The 24,734-nt window shown below is 44.6% G+C and overlaps 1 protein-coding gene and 1 pseudogene across 4 annotated transcripts; both read right to left on the bottom strand.

The window, feature by feature from the left end:
• The window catches only part of LOC111964780 (serine/threonine-protein phosphatase 2A 55 kDa regulatory subunit B gamma isoform-like), a 25,693-nt pseudogene extending 13,925 nt beyond the window's left edge, over positions 1 to 11,768 (bottom strand).
• A 5,975-nt stretch (positions 11,769 to 17,743) lies between these two features.
• LOC111965415 (uncharacterized) lies at positions 17,744 to 20,824 on the bottom strand. Of its 4 annotated transcripts, none has more exons than XM_023989624.3 (5): positions 20,489 to 20,824; positions 19,779 to 20,233; positions 19,560 to 19,684; positions 19,257 to 19,377; positions 17,744 to 19,056 (listed from the first exon to the last, which is right to left on the bottom strand). In XM_023989624.3, the coding sequence occupies exons 2-5, from the start codon at positions 20,074 to 20,076 to the stop codon at positions 18,266 to 18,268; spliced, it is 1,335 nt and encodes a 444-aa protein (XP_023845392.1). In that variant the 5' UTR covers positions 20,077 to 20,233; positions 20,489 to 20,824; the 3' UTR covers positions 17,744 to 18,265. The 4 variants fall into 4 exon arrangements, with proteins under 4 accessions (XP_023845392.1, XP_023845389.1, XP_070300221.1 ...); XM_023989621.3 differs by having other exon boundaries at positions 19,257 to 19,401; positions 20,489 to 20,823; XM_070444120.1 differs by having other exon boundaries at positions 19,257 to 19,401; positions 19,779 to 20,106; positions 20,489 to 20,823.
• Positions 20,825 to 24,734: the final 3,910 nt, after the last annotated feature.

The following is a 24,734-nucleotide window of genomic DNA, read 5'->3' as shown; positions in this document are numbered from 1 at the left end:
GAAACAACAGTCCATCATTAGGTCAATCAATCCGGAAAGTTTCAAGAACTTTGAAAGTTTCTTCAAGTGCAGTCGTAAAAAACATCAAGGCACACTTAACCAGCATGGCTACCACAGCATTCTGCAGCGATACGCCATCCCATCTGGTTTGCGCTTAGTGGGACTATCATTTGTTTATCAACAGGACAATGACCCAACACACCTCCAGGCTGTGTAAGGGCTATTTGACCAAGAAAAAGAGTGACGAAGTGCTGCATCAGATGACCTGGCCTCCACAATCACCCGTCCTCAACCCAATTGAGATGGTTTGGGATGAGTTGGACTGCAGAGTGAAGGAAAAGCAGTCAACAAGTGCTCAGCATATGTGGGAACTCCTTCAAGACTGTTGGAAAAGCATTCCAGGTGAAGGTGGTTGAGAGAATGCCAAGAGTGTGCAAAGATGTCATCAAGGCAAATGGTGGTTACCTTGAAGAATTTAACATCTAAAATATATTTTGATTTGTTTAACAYGTTTTTTGGTTACTACATGATTCCTTATGTGTTATTTCATAGTTTTGATGTCTTCACTATTATTCTACAATGTAGAAAAGAGTAAGAATAAAGAAAAACCCTTGAATGAGTAAGGTGTTCTAAAACTTTTGACTGGTACTGTACATGCAGTACATATTCAAAATGATATGCGAAAACACACTGATATCAATGCATATACTATTATACATATACACACCTCTAGGGGTAGTGGGAGGATAATCCCAAATGTATCTGAATTGTACCAACGCAAATCCTGTCTGGGGCGAGGAGTGTGTGTGTGTTCTATTCAGCCGCATTATAATCCAGAAAAGGAGTGAAATATTCATGGAACAGTTTTAATAATTTATTAAGCTGCATTTTCACTCCTCGGCAACCATTCCCCTCCCCCACGTCACTGTGTGTGTTCGGTTGGAATCTGTGTCTATATGTGAGTAGGTTCATTTGTGTGTGTGCGTGTGCGTGTGTGTGTGTGTGTGTGTGTGTGTTGAGCAATTGTCTGATCTAAAGGATACTGAAGCTGCGGTCGGTGATGCCCAGATGCCAGAGGTTGATCCTCAGGTCGTCAGCTGACATGTAGGTCTCGTGGTCGGAGTTGACGGAGATGGAGTTGACGTGGTAGGTGTGGGCGTTGGCAAACACACGCCGAGGACTGACCTCCACCATCAGATCCATGGGCTTCAACACCGGCACCTAGACAGAGTACAGAAGATACAGTCAGAAAACACAACACAGRMGATACAGTCWGAAAACACAACACAGAAGATACAGTCAGAAAACACAACACAGRAGATACAGTCWGAAAACACAACACAGAAGATACAGTCACAAAACACAGAGAAATGTACTATGTGGTGAGTAGACTCAAAATTATGAGATCAAATAAGGTTTTACATTCATAGAATCAAGATTTGTCCAAAATGGGAGCTTCGAAATAACTGTATCTTTAAAGAGATCACAAATGGAAAACCACAGAGACATAAACATTAGGAATACCTGTAAAAAATGTGATATTATCACTTGTGGAGAAAACAATAGTCTGTTATTTTCTCTGGCCATAACAGCTGGCAGTATTTACTGTTGCCAAGCAGACAAACATACATAAACCTTGTGCCAATGGCCCACTTTTATAAACGCACCACTGACCTACTTATGCTGTCCGACCTAGAACGCGTGCGTGCGTGTGTGAGTGAGTGTGTGTGTGCGTACATGTCTGTGTTTGTGTGTGTATGCGTGTGTGTGTGTGTGCATGTAACACAGACATAACATAGATACAGAACATACAGTGGCTTGCGAAAGTATTCGCCCCCTTGGCCTTTTTCCTATTTTGTTGCCTTACAACCTGGAATTAAAATAGATTTTGGGGGGGTTTGTATCATTTGATTTACACAACAAGCCTACCACCACGCAAAATATTTTTTATTGTGAAATAAACAAGAAATAAGATGAAAAAATAGAGAACTTGAGCTTGCATAACTATTCAATCCCCCAAAGTCAATACTTTGTAGAGCCACCTTTTGCAGCAATTACAGCTGCAAGTCTCTTGGGGTMTGTCTTTATAAGCTTGACACATCTAGCCACTGGGATTTTTGCCCATTCTTCAAGGCAAAACTGCTCCAGCTCCTTCAAGATGGATGGGCTCCGCTGGTGTACAGCAATCTTTAAGTCATACCACAGATTCTCAAKTGGATTGAGGCCTGGGCTTTGACTAGGCCATTCCAAGACATTTAMATKTTTCCTCTTAAACCACTCGAGTGTTGCTTTAGCACTATGCTTAGGGTCATTGTCCTGCTGGAAGGTGAACCTCCGTCCCAGTCTCAAATCTCTGGAAGACTGAAACAGTTTTCCCTCAAGAATTTCCCTGTATTTAGCGCCATCCATCATTCCTTCAATTCTGACCAGTTTCCCAGTCCCTGCCGATGAAAAACATCCCCACAGCATGGTGGTGGCAGCATCATGGATGGTGTTCTCAGGGTGATGAGAGTTGTTGGGTTCGCGCCAGGCATAGCGTTTTCCTTGATGGCCAAAAAGCTACATTTTTGTCTCATCTGACCAGAGTACCTTCTTCCATATGTTTGGGGAGTCTCCCACATGCCTTTTGGCGAGCACCAAACATGTTTGCTTATTTTTTTCTGGCCACTCTTCCGTAAAACCCAGCTCTGTGGAGTGTACGGCTTAAAGTGGTCATATGGACAGATACTGCAATCTCCGCTGTGGAGCTTTGCCAAACTCCTTCAGGGTTATCTTTGGTCTCTTTGTTGCCTCTCTGATAATGCCCTCTTTGCCTGGTCTGTGAGTTTTGGTGGGCAGCCCTCCTTGGCAGGTTTTGTTGTGGTGCCATATTCTTTCCATTTTAAATAATGGATTTATGGGGCTCGGTGGATGTTAAAGTTTCCGATATTTTTTATTAACCAAAGACCCTGATCTGTACTTCTCCACAACTTTGGTCCCTGACATGTTTGGAAGAGCTCCTTGGTCTTCATAGTGCCGCTTGCTTGGTGGTGCCCTTGCTTAGTGGTGTTGCAGACTCTGGGGCCTTTCAGAACAGGTGTATATATATGAGATCATGTGACAGATCATATGACACTTAGATTGCACACAGGTGGACTTTTTTACTTAATAATTATGTGACTTTGAATGTAATTGGTTGCACTAGATCTTATTTAGGGCTTCATAGAAAAGGGGGTGAAAAAGTACGTACGCACCACTTTTCCGTAAAAAAAAAAAAATTCAACAAGTAATTTCTTAATTTCACTTCACCATTTGGACTATTTTGTGTATTTCCATTTACATGAAATCCAAATAAAAATCTATTTAAATTACAGTTTGTAATGCAACAAAATAGGAAAAACACCAAGGGGTGAATATTTTTGCAAGGCACTGTAGATACAATGGGAAGAGAAAGAAGAAAGAAAAGAAAGAAAGAAAGAAGAAAGAAAGAAAAGAAAAGAAAGAAAGAAAGAAGAGAAAAGAAGAAGAAAGAAAGAAGAAGAAAGAAAAGAAAAGGAAAGAAAGAAAGAAAAAAGAAAGAAAGAAATGTCCAGGGTGACATGATAACGATACGATATGATAGATAGATAGATAGATAGATAGATAGAATTAGAAGATAGATAGATAGATAGATTAGATAGATAGGATAGATAAGATAAGATAGATAGATAGATAGAAATTAGATAGAATAGATAGATAGATAGATAGATAGATAGATATCGATCGATAGATAGAAGGCTGAGAAAATAAAATGTGTCTACCTGTAGTGAGGTGACAGTGGAGAGGTCCTTTATCCTGCCCTCCTCATCCTTCAGGTTGTAGCCTTCAGGCCTCTTGTCCCGCTCACTCACCTTCCATAGCTTAATGGTCTTATCTGATAAACAGACAGACAGCACAATACACCAATCATACAACTTCAATAGCCTTAATCCAAAGAGAGAGACAGGGCAATCAGCCAATCATATGCCTCAGACGTCTTATCTGAGAAACCGACATCACAATGACCCTAGCATATGCCTCAAAACCTTTTCTGACAGACAGGATAATTCACCAATCAATATGCCTCAAACCATCTCATCTGAGAGACAGACACGGCAGTCAACTATCATATGTTTCAAATCAATCTCATCTTGGGTCAATTTAACAGGTAGGTAGATTCAATGTAGACCATGAGTGGTGCATCTACCAGTGTATGAAGCAGGTCATATGGGATTACATTGACAATGTATGGATGATTGCAAATGATATTGCCATGTTATTACACTAACATTCTAATAGCTTCCTGGTGTTTAAGGCAGAGGTCCCTCACCATTGGTGGAAAGGAGGAAGTGGGCGGCGTTCTGCTGGGCAGCCATCGTATTCTTGTTGATCTTCTCCTCGATCTCCAGACTCTTAAGGTAATCAAACTCCGGCTCGTGGCTCTGGAATGTGCTGTAGACATTATACTCGCCCTGGGAGTACGGCTCTGTCTTACACTGCAGCACGAAAGAGAGAGAAAGAGAGAGTTAGATCCAACAACACACACACACACAACACACACCACACACACACACACACACACACACACACACCACACACACACACACACACACCACCACACACACACACACACACACACACACACACACACGTGTAGTGTAGTGCTGGAGTCATTTCAATCGGAACTGTGGTTATTTCACACGAAGTCGCTTAAAACTGACCCGAACCCCGAATGAAACACCCCAGTGCCAGGTCTGCGTGGGTGGCTGTGCGTGTGCGTGTACCTACCTCAGGTCCCTCTGGAAGATGACCACTCGCCCCCTTATCCCCTGTGGCGCCAGGAGCTCTCCAGTGTGGTTGAACTCTACAGTGGAGATGATGTCAGCTGCAGACGGCAAAGAGAGAGGGAGGGAGAGAGAGATGGAGAGAGAGAGATGGGAGGGAGGGAGAATGGAGAGAAAGAGTAGCTATAAGCAAACAGAACGAAGATAAACATTCACCATAATGAACTGTTCATTGTCAGCTGGCACTGTAAGCAGCATCGCCCAACAATGCAGCAAGTAACGACATAAATGAATAAAAATGAACATTTAACTAAACCCACCCACACACAAATATACACCCACACACAGAAAATCTCACATCAGACACAGGTGTTATTATCTAAGCTTGCTTCTGACGTCCTGCGACAACACTGAGGCCCAGCTACAAACTGAACAGTGAACAACGGTGAGTGAAGAGTGAATGTTGCTACGTGAACTCTCCTAACCCTCCGCACTCTGCTAACCGTCCCAGTGTCTTTCAGAGACACGACAGGCCAGTCTGAGGAGGAGAAGGCCTGTTGTAGCAGACAGGGACCTTCCTGTCAGAAAGCATCTCTTACTTACCGCTGACTGATTCAATCTTACATTCGATTACAGTGGTATTCACAGTCAGTGGAAAGCCTGATTCAATTTGAATGGCCAGACGAGAGAGAGAAAAAACTSTCGGGAGAGGTTGTCTTCTACWCTGTTCAACCAATCCAGTGAATGTGGAGGAGGAGTTAAGACGGAGTGTCGACCTTGTTAACGCCCAAAAGCCGAAATCGCGTCACAGGCTCGCGTTCCATTTCCCCTAAAGAAAAGGGATGCATCCGGTTCTAGTCGACCCCGCTGAGGGTGCAGACAGCATAACTGGTTCTATTGATAATAGGTCATTTGAATTAGGAGTTCTGCTTAKAAACTGTGTATAAACCATTAACCATTAGTAAAGTGTCTATAAATCATAGTACTGATAATAATAACAGAACTGCTGTGATGAAAATAATTCTCTCTCTCTCTCACTCTGTCTCTCTCGCTCGCTCCCTCTCTCTCTCTCGCTCTCTCCGCTCCACTGTTTGTCAGGCAATGTGCGTGCGTTTGCGTGTTTGTGTGTGTGTGTGTGCACAGGGGAGTGGRGGGGTGGGGGGGTATTGCTCGTGCATGGGGTTGCCATGGCAACAGGCTGAAGTGGTCTGGCTCTAGCAGCAGCAGCAGCCCGGTAGGAGAGGAAGACAGTAGCAGGGGAAGCAGGAATCATCAATCTGGGGGACATAATGGGCCTGCCGTGCCTAGCCCACAAACAGCCCAAATTAAATCTGGAGCGCCGTCGCAGCAACTCACTGCACGGGCCGGCTCCACACACACACACACACACAAAACACACAGGACACCCAGACCTCACAGTACATACGCAGTTGCTCTCACACCCATATATCTCAGAGCACACACATCAAGGCACGCACACGCGCTCACACACGGCACGTACAGTTTCTCCGAGCACACGCACATCGAGCTCATCTAAGCATCACCAGAGAGCAGWCATACAGTAGCTAAATGGAATTTGGAGCACTTTCTCTCTCTCCTCTCTCTCACTACTGCGACACACATCACGACACTATGGAAGTGTACCGCAGCAGTACTGTTGGTCCAAGCAGAGATTCCCTCCCCGTGCAGAGACCCTGCAGAGGTCCATATCACGGCTCTGTGGCGCAGTGGGAAGCTGAGTGGATGTGTCCTGTGGTGTCATAGCAGGCCTGGTCTCCCGTTCAATTACCATCAGGACCCACCGACCAGAGATCCAGAACACTGGTACAGTGGCCTTGCTGACTGACTCATCACCTAACTACACTCTGAGCATATACACCAGCATGTATTGTCCCCGTACACACACAGACATACCAGTGGGGGCTGGTGGGAAGAGGTATAGGAGGACGGGGTCATTGTAATGGCTGGAATGATTGGAACGGTGTCAAATATGTGGTATAGCTCCTCCCACCAGCCTCCTCAGTTACATACAAACGTACACGCTAATGAACATGTCCTTCACAAAACTAACACATAAACACACACGTGTCCTACCCACACTGTTCTCAGCCCCCAGAACCAAATCATAAGATACTTTTCACACACCAACACATAAGCACCAATGCACACACTGTGACACACACACCAACACGGACACAAAGTGCTGAAGGGTCGATAAGGAGGGCAGGTAGTCCGTTTTTKGGGGGGAGGGAGAACGAGGGGAGGATGGGGCGTCCTACTGTTCCAATTATAGCAATCTCTGGTCTGGGTAAACATCACTGCCAATACCACTCTCTTAACAGCATGGTCAAACTAATAATACCAAACCCGACACCCAGCAGGGGACGTGTGTGTGTGGGCGGGGCTGTGTGTTTGTACGTGTCTGTCCACATACACTCCATCGCCCTCCAAAATAAAGAGGAAGATGCTTGGTTATGGAAACAATCTATGAGCACCAGAGAGAGGAGAGAGAGAGAGGAGAGCTCTGATATGTCATATATCTACAGTACATACTCATATAGCCCCTATACATGTCAAGGATTAGATTCTATGTCAAAAACTATAACGTATTTTACGTCCATATTAATCATAGATAGCGTCTCATAATCCATCATATACTATCTATTGTCTATATCCCCGTGAGGAATGGATGGATAGGTCTGTGCAGGGATCGTCCTCTGCCCTACAGCATTGCTCCAGAGATAATGAGTGTAGGAAAAGACACGTCCTCTGTGAGACTGGAGTTCGTCTGGTCAAACTCTATTTCAGGAAAAATGAACATGCACACACACGCACACTGAGATACACACACTCACAGAGACAGATGCACACAGAGACAGACACACAGTCACACACTCGACACAAACATTTCCACATATATTCACACAGATGGACAAATGGACAGTCCCTCGTAGACGCACTCACACAAAGACACACACAGACAGACATATAGACTTACGCACACAAGCACGCCACACACACACACAAGTGCTCTGGGTCTCGATGTATCTGAATAAGTGATTCATTGGTCATTCATTATACGGTATAAGTATAAAACACCTTCAGTGTAAGAGGCAAACGGCTCGGGCTCCAGAGAGAGGGAAGTGATGTCGGAGCACAGGACCTGGATGGGGTTCAACATCCTGGGGGAGGAGTCCGGGAGAGGGGAGGAGGCGGGGCCTGGCGGGGCGGGGCTCTCAGGCAAAAGCCACGAGCAGCCCTGCAAGAGGGGGGCAGTAGGGTCTCCATTACACTGCATCAGAACCATCCAAAGGATTACACAGGGAGGGAGGGAGGTGAGGGAGGCAGGAGGTAGGGAGGGCTAGGGAGGGAGGAGGGAGGGAGGAGGGAGGAGGGAGGGAGGGAGGGAGGGGAGGGAGGGAGGGGAGGGAGGGGGAGGGAGGGGGAGGGAGGGAGGGAGGGAGGTTGACTTGTGGTGTCACTTAAGTGTCCACTTTCCTTCATCTGCACTACTATGAAAGTAATGGTGACATTGTTAGTACTGTAGTGACTGATTCAAACAAATCATGCACGTTGTCATGGTCTTGTGATCATTGGTGATATTATTATCATTAACATGTCTGTTTCGCCATCCTACCGCCACTGTCCTGGCACCCGCAGCCAAAGGAACAGGAGAGGAGAGTGCTGTACAGGGAGAGAGAAAACTCTATAGGCAGGAGAGAGGGGGAGTGGGACAGGGGGAAAGTGTGAGGTGGTTAATATCCTCCCTCTTTGCGCCTAGGGCAGAAAATCCCTGGAGACTGGAGAGGCCTCGATCCTGACATTGCTACAGATACACTGCTGTGTGTGCACATACATACACACACGTACAGCAAACACACACACTAAAGATAGACATACACACAAACACATACTGTATATACAGTAAGCAGACAGAAAAACACAACCACTACTACAATAAAAATAAAATAAAATGTAGAGCCTGCACACCACACACACACACCAACACACACAACACACACACACACAACACACACACACACACACACACACACACACACACACACACACACACACCAACACACACACACACACAACAACACACACACACACACACACACACACACAAACACACAGAGAGAGAGACACACACAAAAACACAGACACAGACAAAAAGTTATTAAATAGGGATGAATATAGTTGTTCATTACTAGCCTATGTAATGAGTAACATCAGGAGAAGACTGGAGAGGGGGTGGAGGAATAGACGAAAGAGGGTTAGATGGGAGGGAGACTGGGGGAAGTGGAGAGATGGAGTCGGGTGGATGAGGAGGGGGATGATGCTGAAGCATATTGTATACCGGGACATACAACATCCTAATCTTCCTGGGACTATGGGATCTGTTTATTCCTGTGTTTCTACACTCATGTCTACACTCCTAAGATACTAAAACGCCATAGTAGATATTCTATAAAACTATCTTCTCTTGAAGATTTTCAGCGACATACTATGTTACCATCATAGTATGCAAATACTATGATGTATGCTTGAGGACTAGGTGAATGGTCCCGCTAATACATTGCACCTCTTTGTCTGGGTAGGAGTCACGTAGGCCTGTACTTCTGCTCATCAGCGATTCTCTGTGAATAATCAGTGACTGGCTGTGATTTGATTAATTCATTTGGCTATTATTAGAGGGCGGGGCTAACCTGTCAGTCACCCAAGGCCACTCCGAACACACCGTGTTTATCTTCATGTTCAGTTTCCATGGTGATGGATGGATGATGTATGGAAGACAGAGTGCATTCAATGGAAAACACGTTCCACACACACACTCGTTAAAGACAAGGTACGGTATTCAGTATGCATTCACACACAGAGAAAGAAGTATTTCAGAGGCCGTAGTATTACACGCACTCACACACACTCCTGTATGAGACATTGTTCATTCATACACACTAACACACACACAGTCCTGTGTACGCGAAATTATATAAGCAGCAGAAAGAAACACAGGATGTAATGGGATTATCTAGACAGGGACATGCAAGGCTCACGACCCCTTAACAGTCTGGAATTATAATCTCTGCCTCTCAGAGTCATGCTGCTGAACAATGTTGCTGTGTGAAAACAGCCCAGTGTTCCCGCCAGATTAGCAGTGTATAGTTCAGATTAACAGGAGTACAGAGGGATATTGGAAGATTAATCCTGAACTCTGGTACCATGATGAAACACAGACAACTTCCTCCTCTGTTCTGACGCACGTCACTCGGCGGTCAGGTGCCCGCTCGCCCACGCACACTCAACAACAACCAGTGTGAGAGAGAGAGAGAGAGAGAGGGCGTAGGGGTTTAGAGCTAAACTTTCACCGGTATTAAATGTGTTATTAGTGTATATCCTATAAATGTACCATGTCAGAGGGGACTTGGATGCATGTAATACAATAATGTTAGATTTCAGTAAAAACGTCTGGTGTGCTTTCATTTTTGACCAAAAATGACCAAAAACAAATGAGTCACTTGCAGATATGCATGTACTGTATGCACAATGCACAGATACAAACAGTCCCCAACTTGCACACACAAACATACTGTACACGCGCACATAGACAGACTCAGAGCTCTGACGGTAAAGGTGTGGCCTTGAACAGTATCACATACTGACACAACCACAGAGGGACGAGAGAGAGAGAGAGAACGAGAAATAAAGGAGAGATCCAAGCTAAAGGATGGAGAGGGATGACAGAAGAGAGGGAGGAGAGAATAGAGGGGAAAAAAGGGTATTTTAAAGAGATTAGTACAAAAGAAAAGAGCAGAGAGAGAGAGAGAGAAGTGCTCCAGGCCCTGTTTAGGTCTACTATAGTAACTATGAGTGACTTTCACTTGTATGAAATATCCTAAATCCTCTTATAAAAGATTAGAGATCCATCCTATATTAACAAAAAATAAATCATTCTCTCACACACACGTAAACTTACATAAACAGTCGTAGAACAGACACACACACAAAACATACAATATTTAGATCACACGCATACATACACACACACACGCGCACTGAACCCTTCCCCTCTCTCTTATCTGGGACGGCAGGTAGCCTAGTGGTTAGAGCGTTGGGCCAATAACCGAAAGGTTAATGGATCGAATCTCTGAGCTGACAAGGTAAAAAATATGTCGTTCTGCACCTGAACAAGGCAGTTAACCCACTGTTCCCTGGTAGGCCGTCAATGTAAATAAGAATTTGTTCTTAACTGACTTGCCTAGTTAAATAAATAAATAGAAAATGTAATTACCTTCAGTCACATAGTTGTGGTCTCGGAGGAAGCCGTGGTTGAGCGTTCGGGTGGTGTCAGTGTCCTCGCCCATCAGCAGGGGTGCGGTGTGCGCCCGTCCCGGGGGGGCAGCTTAGATCCGTGGGGGGGGGTCCCGGCCAGCGCAGCGCCCATACTGCCCAACGCCGCCTCAGCATAGGGGCGCAGAGCGAAGCATTCTGGGACAGGGAGAGGGCCGACGACACGGATACGCTGGCAGAGCAGTGGATGACACACCAGCTCTGCTGTTACACTAACACCCACACACACGTTCACTGACACACACACAGAGGTTGAGAGCGATGGATCTTCTTTTCCACGTCGATGCTCCAAGGGGGGAGGGGAGGATGAGGCGTTGAGCCGAGCCCCGGACTCAGTCAGCATCTGCAGTGCTGCTGCTCCTGCTGCGGTGCTCACACACACACGGACCTAACACATTAACACACACACACACAGCCCGTTGCCTCTGGTCGGGTACTCCTCGACAGAGCAACCACGAAGACCGTCCTTCTCTCTCTCAGCCAATGGAGTCCCTCTCTGACGCTACGCTACAGCCGGGGAGAAATCCTGCCGGCCTGTTTTTCTGCTGCAGTGTCAGCTTTGGCGTATGTGTGAGTGTGAGAGTGCGTGTGTGTGAGTGAGGGAAAGAGAGGTAGAAAGAGAGAGAGAGAGAGAGAGAGAGAGAGAGGGAGGGAGGGAGGGAGGGAGGGAGGGAGGTTCTATCCTGCTGTTGTGGTACGTGTGTGACACATCAGAATAGACTCCTACCAGCTCAGCCAATCAGAGACGAGCTGCGATATGCATGACCACTGACTGCAGGTGATTAGAGACAAGAGGGATAGAGAGAGAGACAGAGAGAGGATGAAAAAGAGAACGTGGGGGATGGATGGGAGAAAGAGAGAGGAGGGAGAGAGATAGTGGGGGATGGATGAGAGAGAGAGAGAGAGAGAGGCAGAGGGGAAACGRGGGGGATGGAGGAAGAGAGATGAGAAAAGAGTAAGGAATGCTGTACCAGTTCAGCTAGCAGTGAATGAAATACAGCAGAAGTGAAGCACAACAGTAACTGGAGGATTTACCTGGAGCATTGACTACACTATTTTCCATTAACAAGCACGCACAATATAACAAACTATAACACACATAAATCTTGCAAAATACATCATTTTTTCATTGGGGTGTGAGAGACAGAAATGGGGATCGAGGAGAAGAAAGGGGGAGTGAGATGAGGATGGAGGGTGAAAGACACGGGGGGGGGGGGGGGGTAATTTTACTCCTAAGTGGAGATTGTGATGGAATGGAACCTTGGGCAGGGGAGAGGCAACGGAATAGTTATCTGGAAAATGTAACAAGCAGCCAGAGACAGAGAAGACATAGGCCAAAAATCGAAATGCAACATCAATGAAAATATGGCATTATAGTTAGATCCCTAGTCAAAATGCATCAATATTACAAACTATAACACACAGAAATCTTGCAATATATATCATTTTTTCATTGGGGTGTGAGAGACAGAAATGGGGATCAAGGAGAGGAAAGAGGGAGTGAGATGGGGATGGAGGGCGAAAGACAAGAGGAGGAGGGGGCAGAGAGCATGGAAGTGCCAGAGACAGTTGGTGCCATCTCCGCTTCTGGACGACTGCCATCAGGTTTTAATCCCCAGTGGAGAATATAAGGCCTGTTTATCAGCTCTAACCCCCATTCATCAGCTTTCACAACCAATAAACACAGCTACAACCCCCACAACCAATACAGCCCACAGCTCCCTACAAATCCCATGAAACTATTATCTTACGTTAACCCACTACCGTATAGTCTTGCCATCCCACTTAAACATTCTCAACATATCCCTAAAAAATAGAATTGATCATCTCAAACACACACACACACATACAGTACCAGTCAAAAGTTTGGACACACCTACTCATTCAAGGATTTTTCTTTATTTAAAAAAAAATGTTTATATTGTAGAAAAATTGCGAAGACATCAAAACTATGAAATAACACATATGGAATCATGTAGAAACCAAAAAGTGTTAAACAAATGGCGTTGGACCGCAGAGTGAAGGAAAAGCAGCCAACAAGTGCTCATCATATGTGGGAACTCCTTCAAAACTGTTGGAAAAGCATTCCAGGTGAAGCTGGTTGAAAGAATGTCAAGAGTGTGCAAAGCTGTCATCAAGGCAAAGGGTGTTTTCTTTAAAGAATCTCAAATATAAAATATATTTTGATTTGTTTAACACTTTTTTGGTTACTACATTATTCCATATGTGTTATTTCATAGTTTTGATGTCTTCAATATTATTCTACAATGTAGAAAATAGTAAAATAAAGAAAAACCCTTGAATGAGTAGCTGTGTCCAGACTTTGACTGGTATTGTACATATACACAAACACACCTTTTTACACCTTACCCACACACCACAGTCCAGCGCCATCATCATCCGCTCCATCATCATCCGCTCCAGCGCAGTGTCCTTCACGGGCTGCCATCCCTGACCCTGGCCCTGCATGTGTGCAGATGAGAGGGACAGACCCTGGGCTCGTATCCCGCGGTGCCGCCGCCACTCAGCCGTGAAGGCTTGGCCACAGACTGAGCCTGTTGCCTTGGCGATGCTGGAACGCAGAGCCACTAGGTTGGACCCCTGGCACCGGGCGTATCTCAATAGTCTAATGTGGCTTCCTCTCCACGCCTCCTCTCCCCTTCATCTGCACTGATCTGCAAAGGCAGAGAAGGTGACAGCAACACAGTGGGACTATACCTACCGGGAATTCACTTCCACCTGTCCAGTTCGTTCATGTCAGTACAGATTAAGGAAAGGAGACAAGGGCTAGGCAGACATTTTAGACCATTGAGATGCAGGAAAAAGGAAACCGCACACTGCTCTTGATAGTATCACTGATCTTTAATAAGCTTTACRTATCGGCCTCACGGCCTTCGTCAGAGCTTTTGTGAGTTTTTTWAAGTTAGCACCCTTATGTAGACCTAGCCCCACCCACATCCGTTCCACGCATCGAAAGGGGTTGGAGGCGAAGGAAAAACAAAGAAGTGCTACCAAATATAACAATATGCATTTCATAAATATTCGAATAAAGTGTGTAAATAGGACGTATGAAACATTTCTGTAAAACCACAATGAAGACATAGACCTATAGAGCAAGACCATTGCGATGCAGCCAAGGTGTCCCAAACTACGGGGCACATCCTCCCGAAGGTTAAGGTTAGGGTTAGGTTTAGAATAAGGGTTAAGGTTAGGGTAAGGGGTAAGTTTAAGGTTATGATACAGGTTAAGGTTAGGGTTAGTAGATAGTTCATTTAAATTTTACTGATAGTTTGTAGATAGGTTATCTGTAGATGCTCTACAGACTATCCAAATAAAGTGTTACCCTAGATCTATAATCTAAATATCTTGAGCATTCTAGCACTATCTGCAAACAACTGTGGATTTATCATAGAATTGCATATAGAATAAATTACAGGATGTCTATGGGATTTAGAAAAATGTCTAACATCGACCAAGTGTGTATGAAAGGGGTGAGACCGGACTGACTAGKTTGGTGTGTAGTGTATTCCCCCTTTAGGAAAAACATAGATGGAATTAGAGTGAATTTGCATCCAATTTTTGTTTGGGAAGAGGGATGCCGGAATGGAGTGGGAGTTCATTCTCCCGGTGTTCTCGAGTTCCTATGTTTTCAAAGTGGCTCCTCCCTCTGCGGGTTGCTAGGCAACTATGTATCTGAGCAGAGCAGAGTGTTCCAGAGTGGGGGTTGGAGGAGGGGAAAGGGAAGAGCACCGGGGTCACTAGGAACAGACAGTCGCTCACAAGCATCAGGCTCTCTGATTGGATCGTTTGGTGTCCATGATAATAGTGCTAGCCCTATTATCATGCTGTGTGCTTTCTGTGACAAAGTTAATTTGTCCAGCAAGCACTGTAAATCATACAAATTGGGGTTAGTCAGAATCTGTAGACTAAGTGTCTATAAATAAATGTTTTTTTTGTCACGTGAGATTCTTATGAATCATCAGTGATTCATGAAACAACAGTTCACCATCAAGTCATCCCATCCCATCATATCTTCTATTTATTTCGTAAGAACAGTGGATTCATGTTGATATTTACGTCTGACAGTTGAGGTTTGAACTTTGCCAGTGTTCCTCTGGACTGGTTCCAACACCAGTYTGTTCACTGACTCTTCCTCTAATCCCTCCTGTCTCCCAGTCCTTCCCTTAGCAAGCAGTTACTTTATCAACAGATAGTTTGTTGATAGTAGGACCATTTGTAGAGCATCTTTAGCAGACTGCCCAGACTACCCAAATAAAGTGTGACCAGATCTAGAATGCTCTACATACAATGCAGTGATAGCAAATGATCTCCAATGGTTCGGGATTCAAAACAGTGTCAAAATCCACATTTCCACAGACACAAAAGGGCTTACCAGATAAACGCCAGAGATGAACGTTTTAAACCAGCATCCGCTAACACTGTTAGCACATCAAGTGAGTGCTTGAGTATAGTCTGGTAGATGGAAAAAGGCGCTGCCTTCAGCTACAGACAGCACTGTAATCTCCTAAAGCAGGATTCAGTACCGTCAGTAATGGCAACCTAAATGAATATATGGCCCCTGGGGACCAGACGTTAGAGTAGATTATGAGCAGCCTTACGCGACACTAAACCCCTAACCCCCACTGTTAAGTTACACACACACGTACAATTACCCCCAACACACACAACACACCACAACACACACCCACACACACACACACACACAACACACACACACACACACACACACACACACACACACACACACACACACACACACACACCACACACACACACACACACACACACACACCACACACACAACAGGAATGTGTACGGTACACAACACCCAACAAACACATACACATCAGAGGAGAGATAATTAGATTGATTCCATAAGTTTGGAAAAACCTTATTTAAAAAAAAAAAAAAAAATAGCTTCCATCTGACATTTTGAGGGGTGGATAATTTTACTCCCAAGTGGAGATTGTGATGGAATGGAACCTTGGGCAGGGGAGAGGCAACGGAATAGTTATCTGGAAAATGAACAAGCAGCCCGAGACAGGAAATACATAGGCCTAAAATGAAATGCAACATCAATGAAACACATGGCATATAGTTAGATCCCTAGTCGAAATATATCAATAACAACGGAAATTGACATTACATTTACAATTAAGGACATCCCACATTCTGAAGTTCATTGACACTGAAAGCCACCCCATTTAGTCATACAAATGTCTGATAATACTTGGGTGATGTCATTCCAACACACACACAAACCACACAATCTGTCTGATTAAATGTTCATTTGTTTCCTCTCCCTGGTGCAAAGCTGCTTATGCTCACAGGGGCTAAAGGGATTAAATACACCAAAATATATAAACAGAAAACACAGCAAAGCCTTTGTGACCCTTCCCTTAACACATACACTCATAGTCATATACGCACACAGAGCAAAGCTATTTTACGCCCTAAAACTATCTGTCTCTGTCTGATTCCACTCTTTCTAGTCCCCACAAACACAAACACGGATGACAAGATGATCCTCCCTCTCATTGTACACACACATCACCCATGGACCTAACTCACACCCAGTGTACACAAATATCCAACACTGATTGATAGTGTTCCATTGATACACACACCATAGATAGTGCTTCCTGTACATGTTCCCTCTCCCTTTCTCTCTATGTGGTCTATTTGTGGGCTGAGAGATTGGTATAACACTATAACACTAAAGGCTTGGGTCATGTTCTTTAATGGAACACAATGCAGGTCGGAGGTCTGTAATGGAAAAGTTCAACCCCAGAGAGAGCCTGGTGACCTTGGAGGGAGAGCTCCACGGGGGGGGGGGGTAATGTAGATAATGTAATGTTTCAAAGAACCATAGACTTAGATAGACATTGCATCATTGTATCTGTGACATTACGGCATCTGTGAGAGCACGGACAGCACCATTGAGGCCATCTCCATTTTAAAGTAGTACATTTTATTCTAATATTTTTATAAGTTGGCAAACAAACTGAAAGGGTGCATACTGCCACCTGAAGTGTGTTGYTTGAAAAGGTATAAAGTCAAGGTTGRCGATTTACTGCCACCTGTAGATATGGAATGTTTGCTCATGAGTATAATTAATTGGCTGATCCCTCCTGGTGAACTGGATAGAATTATGTGATCCTACCTAACCCATAGGAAGTCCCACCTAGTTGACTACTTCAAAATGGTGAAAGTGCTCAATGGTGCTGCCCATGCTAAAACKGACTTTTGGGCACTAGAGTCCTCGATCTCTATGCAATGAACATTTTTCCTTTAGTTGAGCAAATTGTTCTTACTTACTTTTTTAAAACACATTGTTGGGGGCTCGTAAGTAAGCTTTTCATGGTAAGGTCTACTACACCCGTTGTATTCAGCGCTTGTGACAAATTCATTTTGATTAGATTTCTATGCATTTACAATGGAGAATACAGCAGTAAGAATGCTCTCTGGTGGCAATCAATGTTACTGCACGGACCCAGAAAACAATACGGTATCTTCTTCCTGCTTTTCCTCTCTCCCTTTGACAAACATCCTGACCTTAAGGACCAAAGAAAGCATATTCAGACATAAGATACTGTATCATCATTTTAAGATTGACCATAAATACACCTTTTATTATGGGTAATTAGCTTTATATGAACAGTACACGGAGGATGAACAGCATTGAGACAAAATAGGGAACGTTATGCTATCATATGATACATAATCAGMGTGTACTTGTATCACTGTTGCTAACATACACAACCATGTACAGTAACTAAAGGGTGAAAGGAAAACGAAGCACCGTTTCTCTCAGTATAAAAACAACTTCCGGTCAGCCATCCTTTGAAATGATGTAACACTTAGAAATACCCCCTMTTTTTTGTAGGGAGTGCTGCTTTTCTTTCTCTGCCTCTCAATTTCCTGTCTCTTCAACATTGTCTCTCGACAGGTAAAGTCATTCCTACGGCACATCCGTTCAAAACACAAAGAGAGTTACAGGGCAGGCTTAATTCACGTAAGACAAAAAAAGCTAAATAGGAACACTCATTTCCCATCTTAAAATATATTCTCCCATTAACTCCTACTGAATTTCACCCTGTTATCCTGACCCTTTACTCAGTAGAGGTGAGAGCGATGCCATCCTGGTCATACTCATCCTCATGGTATGGCAGGCCCGGGTGTACCCTCTGGTGGTGCACCCTCAGGTTGCCCCTGTGAGCGAACCGCTTGCCACACTCCTGGCAGACGAAGGGTCTCTTCCCCAGGTGGACATCTCTCTGGTGGGCCCGGAGATTCCCGCTGCGGGCAAAACGCTTCCCACACTGGGTGCAGCCAAACGGCCTCTCCCCTGTGTGGACGCGGGTGTGCACTGTGAGCTCCGACGGAGTCAGGAAGCTCTTGTCGCATACTAAGCAGGGGTACATCCGCACACCTGTGTGGCGCAGCAGGTGCCTGCGCTGGTGGGATGGGTAGCTGAAGCTCTTGCCGCAGTACGGGCAGGTGTAGGGTCTTGCCCCGCCAAGTGTGTGTGCGTGACCGTGTGCATGTTTGTGAGCGTGTGTGTGTGTGTTGGGGTGTGGTCTGATTGGGTCCTTGGAAGCCAATGACCAGCGGTTCTGATGAACTACGCCCCTCCCTCTGTCGTCTCTTGGTCTCAGGCCTCTCTGGGATTGGTTGGTTTGGTCCTGTGACTGTCGGGGCTCTCTCTGTTCTAGTACCTGGTCTGGGCTCTGATCCAGGAAGCTAGGATCCTGAAGGTCTAGAGGAACCCCACTCGCCCAGGGGTCAAGCCCAGGAGACCTGTGGTCAGGTCTGGGGGAAAAATGTCCAACCCGGGGTTCTTGAAAGAAGGAAGTGGAGCTCTGGCTTTGAAGAGGTCTATGGTCTCCCTCCCAATGGGATACTAGCAAGAGATAGGAACAGAGATATTTAAAGAAACATCAAGAACGGAAGACAAAACATACAAACCAACAACTCCACAATAATTACATCTATAATTACTCTATGTTTGCAGACACAAGCCCAATGCAACAGAGGTTCACTTGATCTCAAGCACAAATGTGTAGATTGATTGGTTAAAGGTTAAAGGTTAAAAGTCCTTACACTTTGCCTTGGTCCCTGGTGTGTCAGACAGGGGGTCTCCCAGCCTCTGGCTCCCAGCAGCACAGCTCCCCCCTGGCCCGTGTCCCTTCCCCTCCACAGGGCCAGGGTGGGACTCCCCAAACTGTGGAAGAGGGCAATGTTTAAGCTGAAGGAAGAAAATAAAAAAGTTAATGTGGGGGCTAGCATCATTGCARTGTTAAAAGCATTTGTTTTAGTTAATCTTTGAAAATACAACTCAACAATCTCAGTAACAAGACTGAAAGACAGACATTTTTATCATGTTAGAGAATGACTGTGACTGACCTCTTCTTTGACGGATGTCCCCTCCAGCTCTGTCTCCTCCTTTTTCATCCTGGGGGGCTCCTTACACCCCCTGTCTTGGACCAGTGGGGGGGTCTCAGAGGCGGCATCCGACTCCCAGCTTGAACCTACACAGACGGAGCAGGACAGACAGTAGTTTAGTGTTAGTTTCAAAAGAAATGTTCCTAAAATCAGTACAAGAGACACATCTGATTCTCTTACCAGGTCTAGGTTCAGACTGCTGCCTTGGGCTGTCATCTCCTCCTATTTTCCTTGCTGGTCCTTCTATCACATCCAGTAGGCCATCTCCTCCATCTCCTCCCTTCTTCAGCCTCCTCTCTGCCCGCTCCAGCCTCCCCCTCAGGGCTGTGATCTCCTCTCCTCTCTGCATCAGCTCTTCCTGCTGCTCACACAGACTACTCTCGAAGATCTTGGCTATCTCACACACCGCCGCCGCCAAAAGAGAGTCCATGACAGTGGCTAGCTGGGCGTGGAAAGCATTCCTCACAGAGTCCAGCATCGTGGCGATAGTGGCGTCCCTTACCCCCTGCTTTGGAGGAACCAGGGGTAGATAAATAGGGCAGATGGTTACACCGAGACTCAAGGAGAGGAGGACTTCTGTGCTGTCAATCAGGTGGGGTGTGTTACCCAGGTGGGTGGTTAAGAGGAGGTGGTCACTAAGGTAGAAGACGCAGCAGTATTTTAGAAAGATTTGACCCTCTGACATACAGTGATGTGGGAGTCAACCTGCGTCTGTCTCTTCTCCACCACAATAATAATCTCGTTCTGAGCCAGTCTGAAGCATAACTACATAGACAACGTTAGCTACATAGCCAAGTAGCCAGCACCCGTCCAGAATCTCGTCTCGTTAGATAGCTAACTTAGATCACTAACATCCAGTCTACATGCTAATAATAAAAGATGACACTTACCACAAAACAAACACTGTGAAGACTGCAACCAGGCGAATCAAGCTAACGTAGGATGGCTAAACAAGGTTAGCTCTGGATGGCAGGCTCAGCTAACGTTATCTAGCTAGCTCGTTAACAGAGATGCAAGAAACCTGTAAGAGCAACGTCTGCATGTAGCTACAGTACTTGCTGTAGTAGCCGAGTCATTTGGAATTTGAGTGGACGACTCAAATGTGCAGAATTTAGAATTTTTCTATTGACTAAAATGGCTAGCGAAATCTATGGAAGCAAGCCATGTTGATTCTCAGTCTCGCGATAGCGTGACTTCAGTTTCTCCTAGTTCCCTAAACGGGTGATGGGAGATGGATAGCAGTGGAACCAAAGGTGACCAGAGTATGGAGCTATACTGCACATTGACAAAACAGAAACGACACATCAACCTGAAGATCCAATGGCTTGAAATAATAATTAATGACCAAGCAAACGGGGAACATTTCATATTTGTTATTGAGGTTTTTACTGTCAATGTTTGTGCAATCACAAACCTTCTTGTTTACCCAACCGTGGGACTAGTGATGCGCATTCCGTCTTTTTTCAGTGAGCCGGCTCGTTCGGCTCAGCTCAGCTCACCAAAAAGAACCGGCTCTTTTGGCTCCCAAACGGCTCTTTAAAAAAAATATGTTTTGTATTTTTTCAAGTCAAACAGTTTGCGATAGTTTGACTATGATTGGTGTTAAAAGAATTATAATTAAATTATTAAATGAAATCATACTCTACCTTAACCACAATGTATCTAAAAATGTATTGGTGTGTTATGAAAAAGAATGCTATTAAAATTATAAAAGTATACATTTTTAATGTATATAAACAAAGTGCATATAAATCTAACCATTCAAAACGAATACAATCTGAACAGCATAATAGAATATTGCACCATATCAAAGAAAAATAAATAACAATTAGCAAAACTGCAGCATCCCACAAATTGAAATAAATGTAAAAAATAAGGATGCTATTACACATGTGCATTTAAAGTATAACTTTTTTTTTATGTATATAAACAAAGTGCATATAAATGTAACAACTGAAAACGAATACAATCTGAACAACAATAATAGAATATTGCACCATATCAAAGAAAAATAAATAATGTGCAAAACTGCAGCATCTCACTCAAAACATTAAACTGGTCCCTCTTTTCTCTCTCTTCTTTATTGCCATGTTATAACCAGCAGCTCACAATAATGCTGACCATATTTTGATTTGATGAGAGATTTGCATTCAGAAATGCAAGCTGCCTCACTTTCCAGGGGCTGATGCGGTTTCTTCTCTCAGTAATTATTTGTCCCATTTTTGAGAAGACCCTCTCAGAGGGAACGGATGTGGCCACTATGCAGTCTCCCTGTCATGACTTTAGTAAGCCGTGGGTAAACAGAGGCCTTGTTCTTCCACCATCTCTTCCACCCCCAAATAGGATTGGACCTCCATTATGGCATCTGCTGAGGGATTACTTCGTGCTGCATCCCCAGTTTCTCTCTCATCAAACAGCATCCAAACAGCAGACATTTGTGGCACTACTTCTGGTGCTTCTGCTCCATCTGATCCCTCTTCTTCCTGTTGCCCTGGTGCCTGAGCCAGCTGACTGCTGGGGCAGTCCCTCCCTGCTGCTGAGGTTATTCTTTGAAGAGCCTCATCAATCGCTCTAGCATCACTGAAGGCTAACTTCTTAAACCTGGGGTCAAGTGCAGCGGTTTCTGATAGCACGTGATTATATTCCATTCTCTGGAACTTTCTGTCCATTGATGAACATAGGGTGTCCATCAACTCTGTCACATGTCCTGTGGTTACATTTGCTTTTCTCTGGCGGCTGGCTGTTATTCGCTGCAGACMCTTACACAGGAGTATGATTTTTGAGGCACACACCTCCTCCACCACCTCCCATTCCTCTTGGGTCAGAGCATCAACAGGTGCATTGACAATGGCCAGGGTAGAGATGATGGCATCCTTTGACTCAAGAAACCGCTTCTACATTTATACCCACAGAGAGAGAACTGCTCCTTAAAGTAACTAACTTTGGCCTTCCGGATAGCCTGAGTGCACTTATTTCTCATTTGCCTGAACGAGAGCCAGTCAGCCTGAGTATGCATGTGCTGAGCATTTCGCCAAATGCAATTCTGAGGTGGAGTAACTCTGCAAGATCACGGTCGAACCAGGGGCTGAACCTGTTTAATAAAAAGGTTTTTTATGGGGGCATGTTAACAATACCACAGAAAATATCAAAAAGAAGGTTCAAACGTCTTCGACAGATGGGATCAAGCTGATTCTGTACCAATTTACAGAGGCCAGGTCAAGAGGGAAGGCTTGCTCAAAGTTTTTTTAGCAAGTGTCTATGACAAATCAGGACAAGTAATTTCATTGAGCAGCAATTACGAACACAAGCTGTAAAACAGTGATCACTAAGGTCATTACAGAAAACACCAGACTGATACCTATCAGGATTATTTCCTTGAGGATAATATCAAGGAGAGTAGCCTTTTTCTGGGGGTTTGGAGTCATACCTTGTGGGATTGGTAATAATCTGAGAAAGATTTAGGGAGTCCCATTGCTTTAGGACTTGGCCAGGTGGTTTACGCATGTCCCATTTTAGGTCACCTAGCAGGACAAATTCAGACTTAGTGTAAGGGGCCAGGAGAGAGCATAGGGCAGGTAGGGTACAGGCTGGTGCTGATGGAGGACGATAACACCCAGCAATAGTCAACGAAGAGCTATTTGAACGTTTAAAGCTTAAAACCAGCAAATCAAATTGTTTGGGGACAGACTTTGTGGAGACAACCGAGCACTAAAGGTGATCCTTGGTAAAGACTGCCACTCCCCCACCTTTGGAAGATCTGTCTTGCCGAAAAAGGTTATAACCAGAAAGTTTAACATCAGTATTCAAAACAATCTTTCTTAACCATGTCTCAGTAATGACCAACACATCCGGATTGAAGCTGTGAACCCACACTTTCAATTGATCCATTTTAGGTAATAAGGTTCTAGTGTTAACGTGCAGAAAACCCAGGCTTTTACAAGAGCAGAAGTAAGTGAAACAGATATCAGAGCACAAGTCAGAATTGGGGCTAGCTACAGTAGATGGGCCAGGGTGTACATCCACATTTCCAGATATCATCAACAGTAATACAATCAAGGAATGACATTTGAATGTGCATTAGATGGCAACAAGATCGTATTATACAGAAATTTCATCAGGTAACACGAATACAAAGCCAGCGAGAGGTGGCTAGAATAGGATGGGAGTCCAAAAGCCTGTGTAACCAATAGAGTGTGGGAGCAAACATAGTCTGTCCTAGTGATGGGTCAGCTCTAAGAGCCAGCTCTTGTAGGGGAACGTTAGGAGCCGGCTCGCAGATCAGAAGAGCCTAATCTATTTATTAAAATATTTAAAAAATGAAGATATGAATAATCAAAAGATTTAAATGAATAGAATTAACTAATTCAAAGAACGAAAAAATAAATAAAATAATATAGGTCTAAATGCTCAAGCGCACACACATTCGTTCAGACTGTCTGCTCAGACTAACAGCCTCACCTGYTGTTCCTGTCAATCAGACACGCAGTGTCAACCAATGAACCAAAGATGCGTGAGGGAGGGCCGAGCCAACTCACTCACAGTCACAAACTTAGCATCCGAGGAGAGAGGAAGGACAGCTGTGAAAACAACAGCTGGAAAATGAGTCAGAAGCACAGTAGTATTTGGATGCATTTTAATAATGTAGACTATGTTAGAGCACAGTGTAGAATTTGCCAAAACAAAATCTCAGATAAAGTCAGGAAAACCCTTTCAAAAATCACTTATTCCACAACTKTACGAGAGCACACAGGCTTCAGTGCGGGAAAGAGTCGAAAAAGCTACTGCAGTTTGCCTTACCACTGACTACTGGACATCGAGGGTAACCACTTCTTACATGTCACTTCATTGAAGATTTTTCTAGCTGTCTTCTGGACTGCWTTGAGTTCAGCGACAGACACATCTCAGAGAACTTGGCAGAGGAACTTTTGAGAGCGGCAAGTAGATGGAAAAGTGGTCTGTTGTGTTAGCGACAATGCAGCTAATATAACCAAAGCAATGAAAATGTTAAAATGGACCCATCATCCATGTCTTGCCCACACAATCAACCTGATTGTAAGAGATGCTCTGAAGGTGATGAAGCCCACTGTGGACACTCCTGTCGTGATGTGTGTTTTATCCTATATTTATATTTTGAAT

The sequence above is a fragment of the Salvelinus sp. IW2-2015 genome, linkage group LG6.1 (assembly GCF_002910315.2).
Source record: "Salvelinus sp. IW2-2015 linkage group LG6.1, ASM291031v2, whole genome shotgun sequence".
NCBI classification, from domain to species: domain Eukaryota; kingdom Metazoa; phylum Chordata; class Actinopteri; order Salmoniformes; family Salmonidae; genus Salvelinus; species Salvelinus sp. IW2-2015.
Note: the sequence above shows the minus strand (reverse complement) of the source record. Positions and strands in the feature narration are given on the sequence as shown.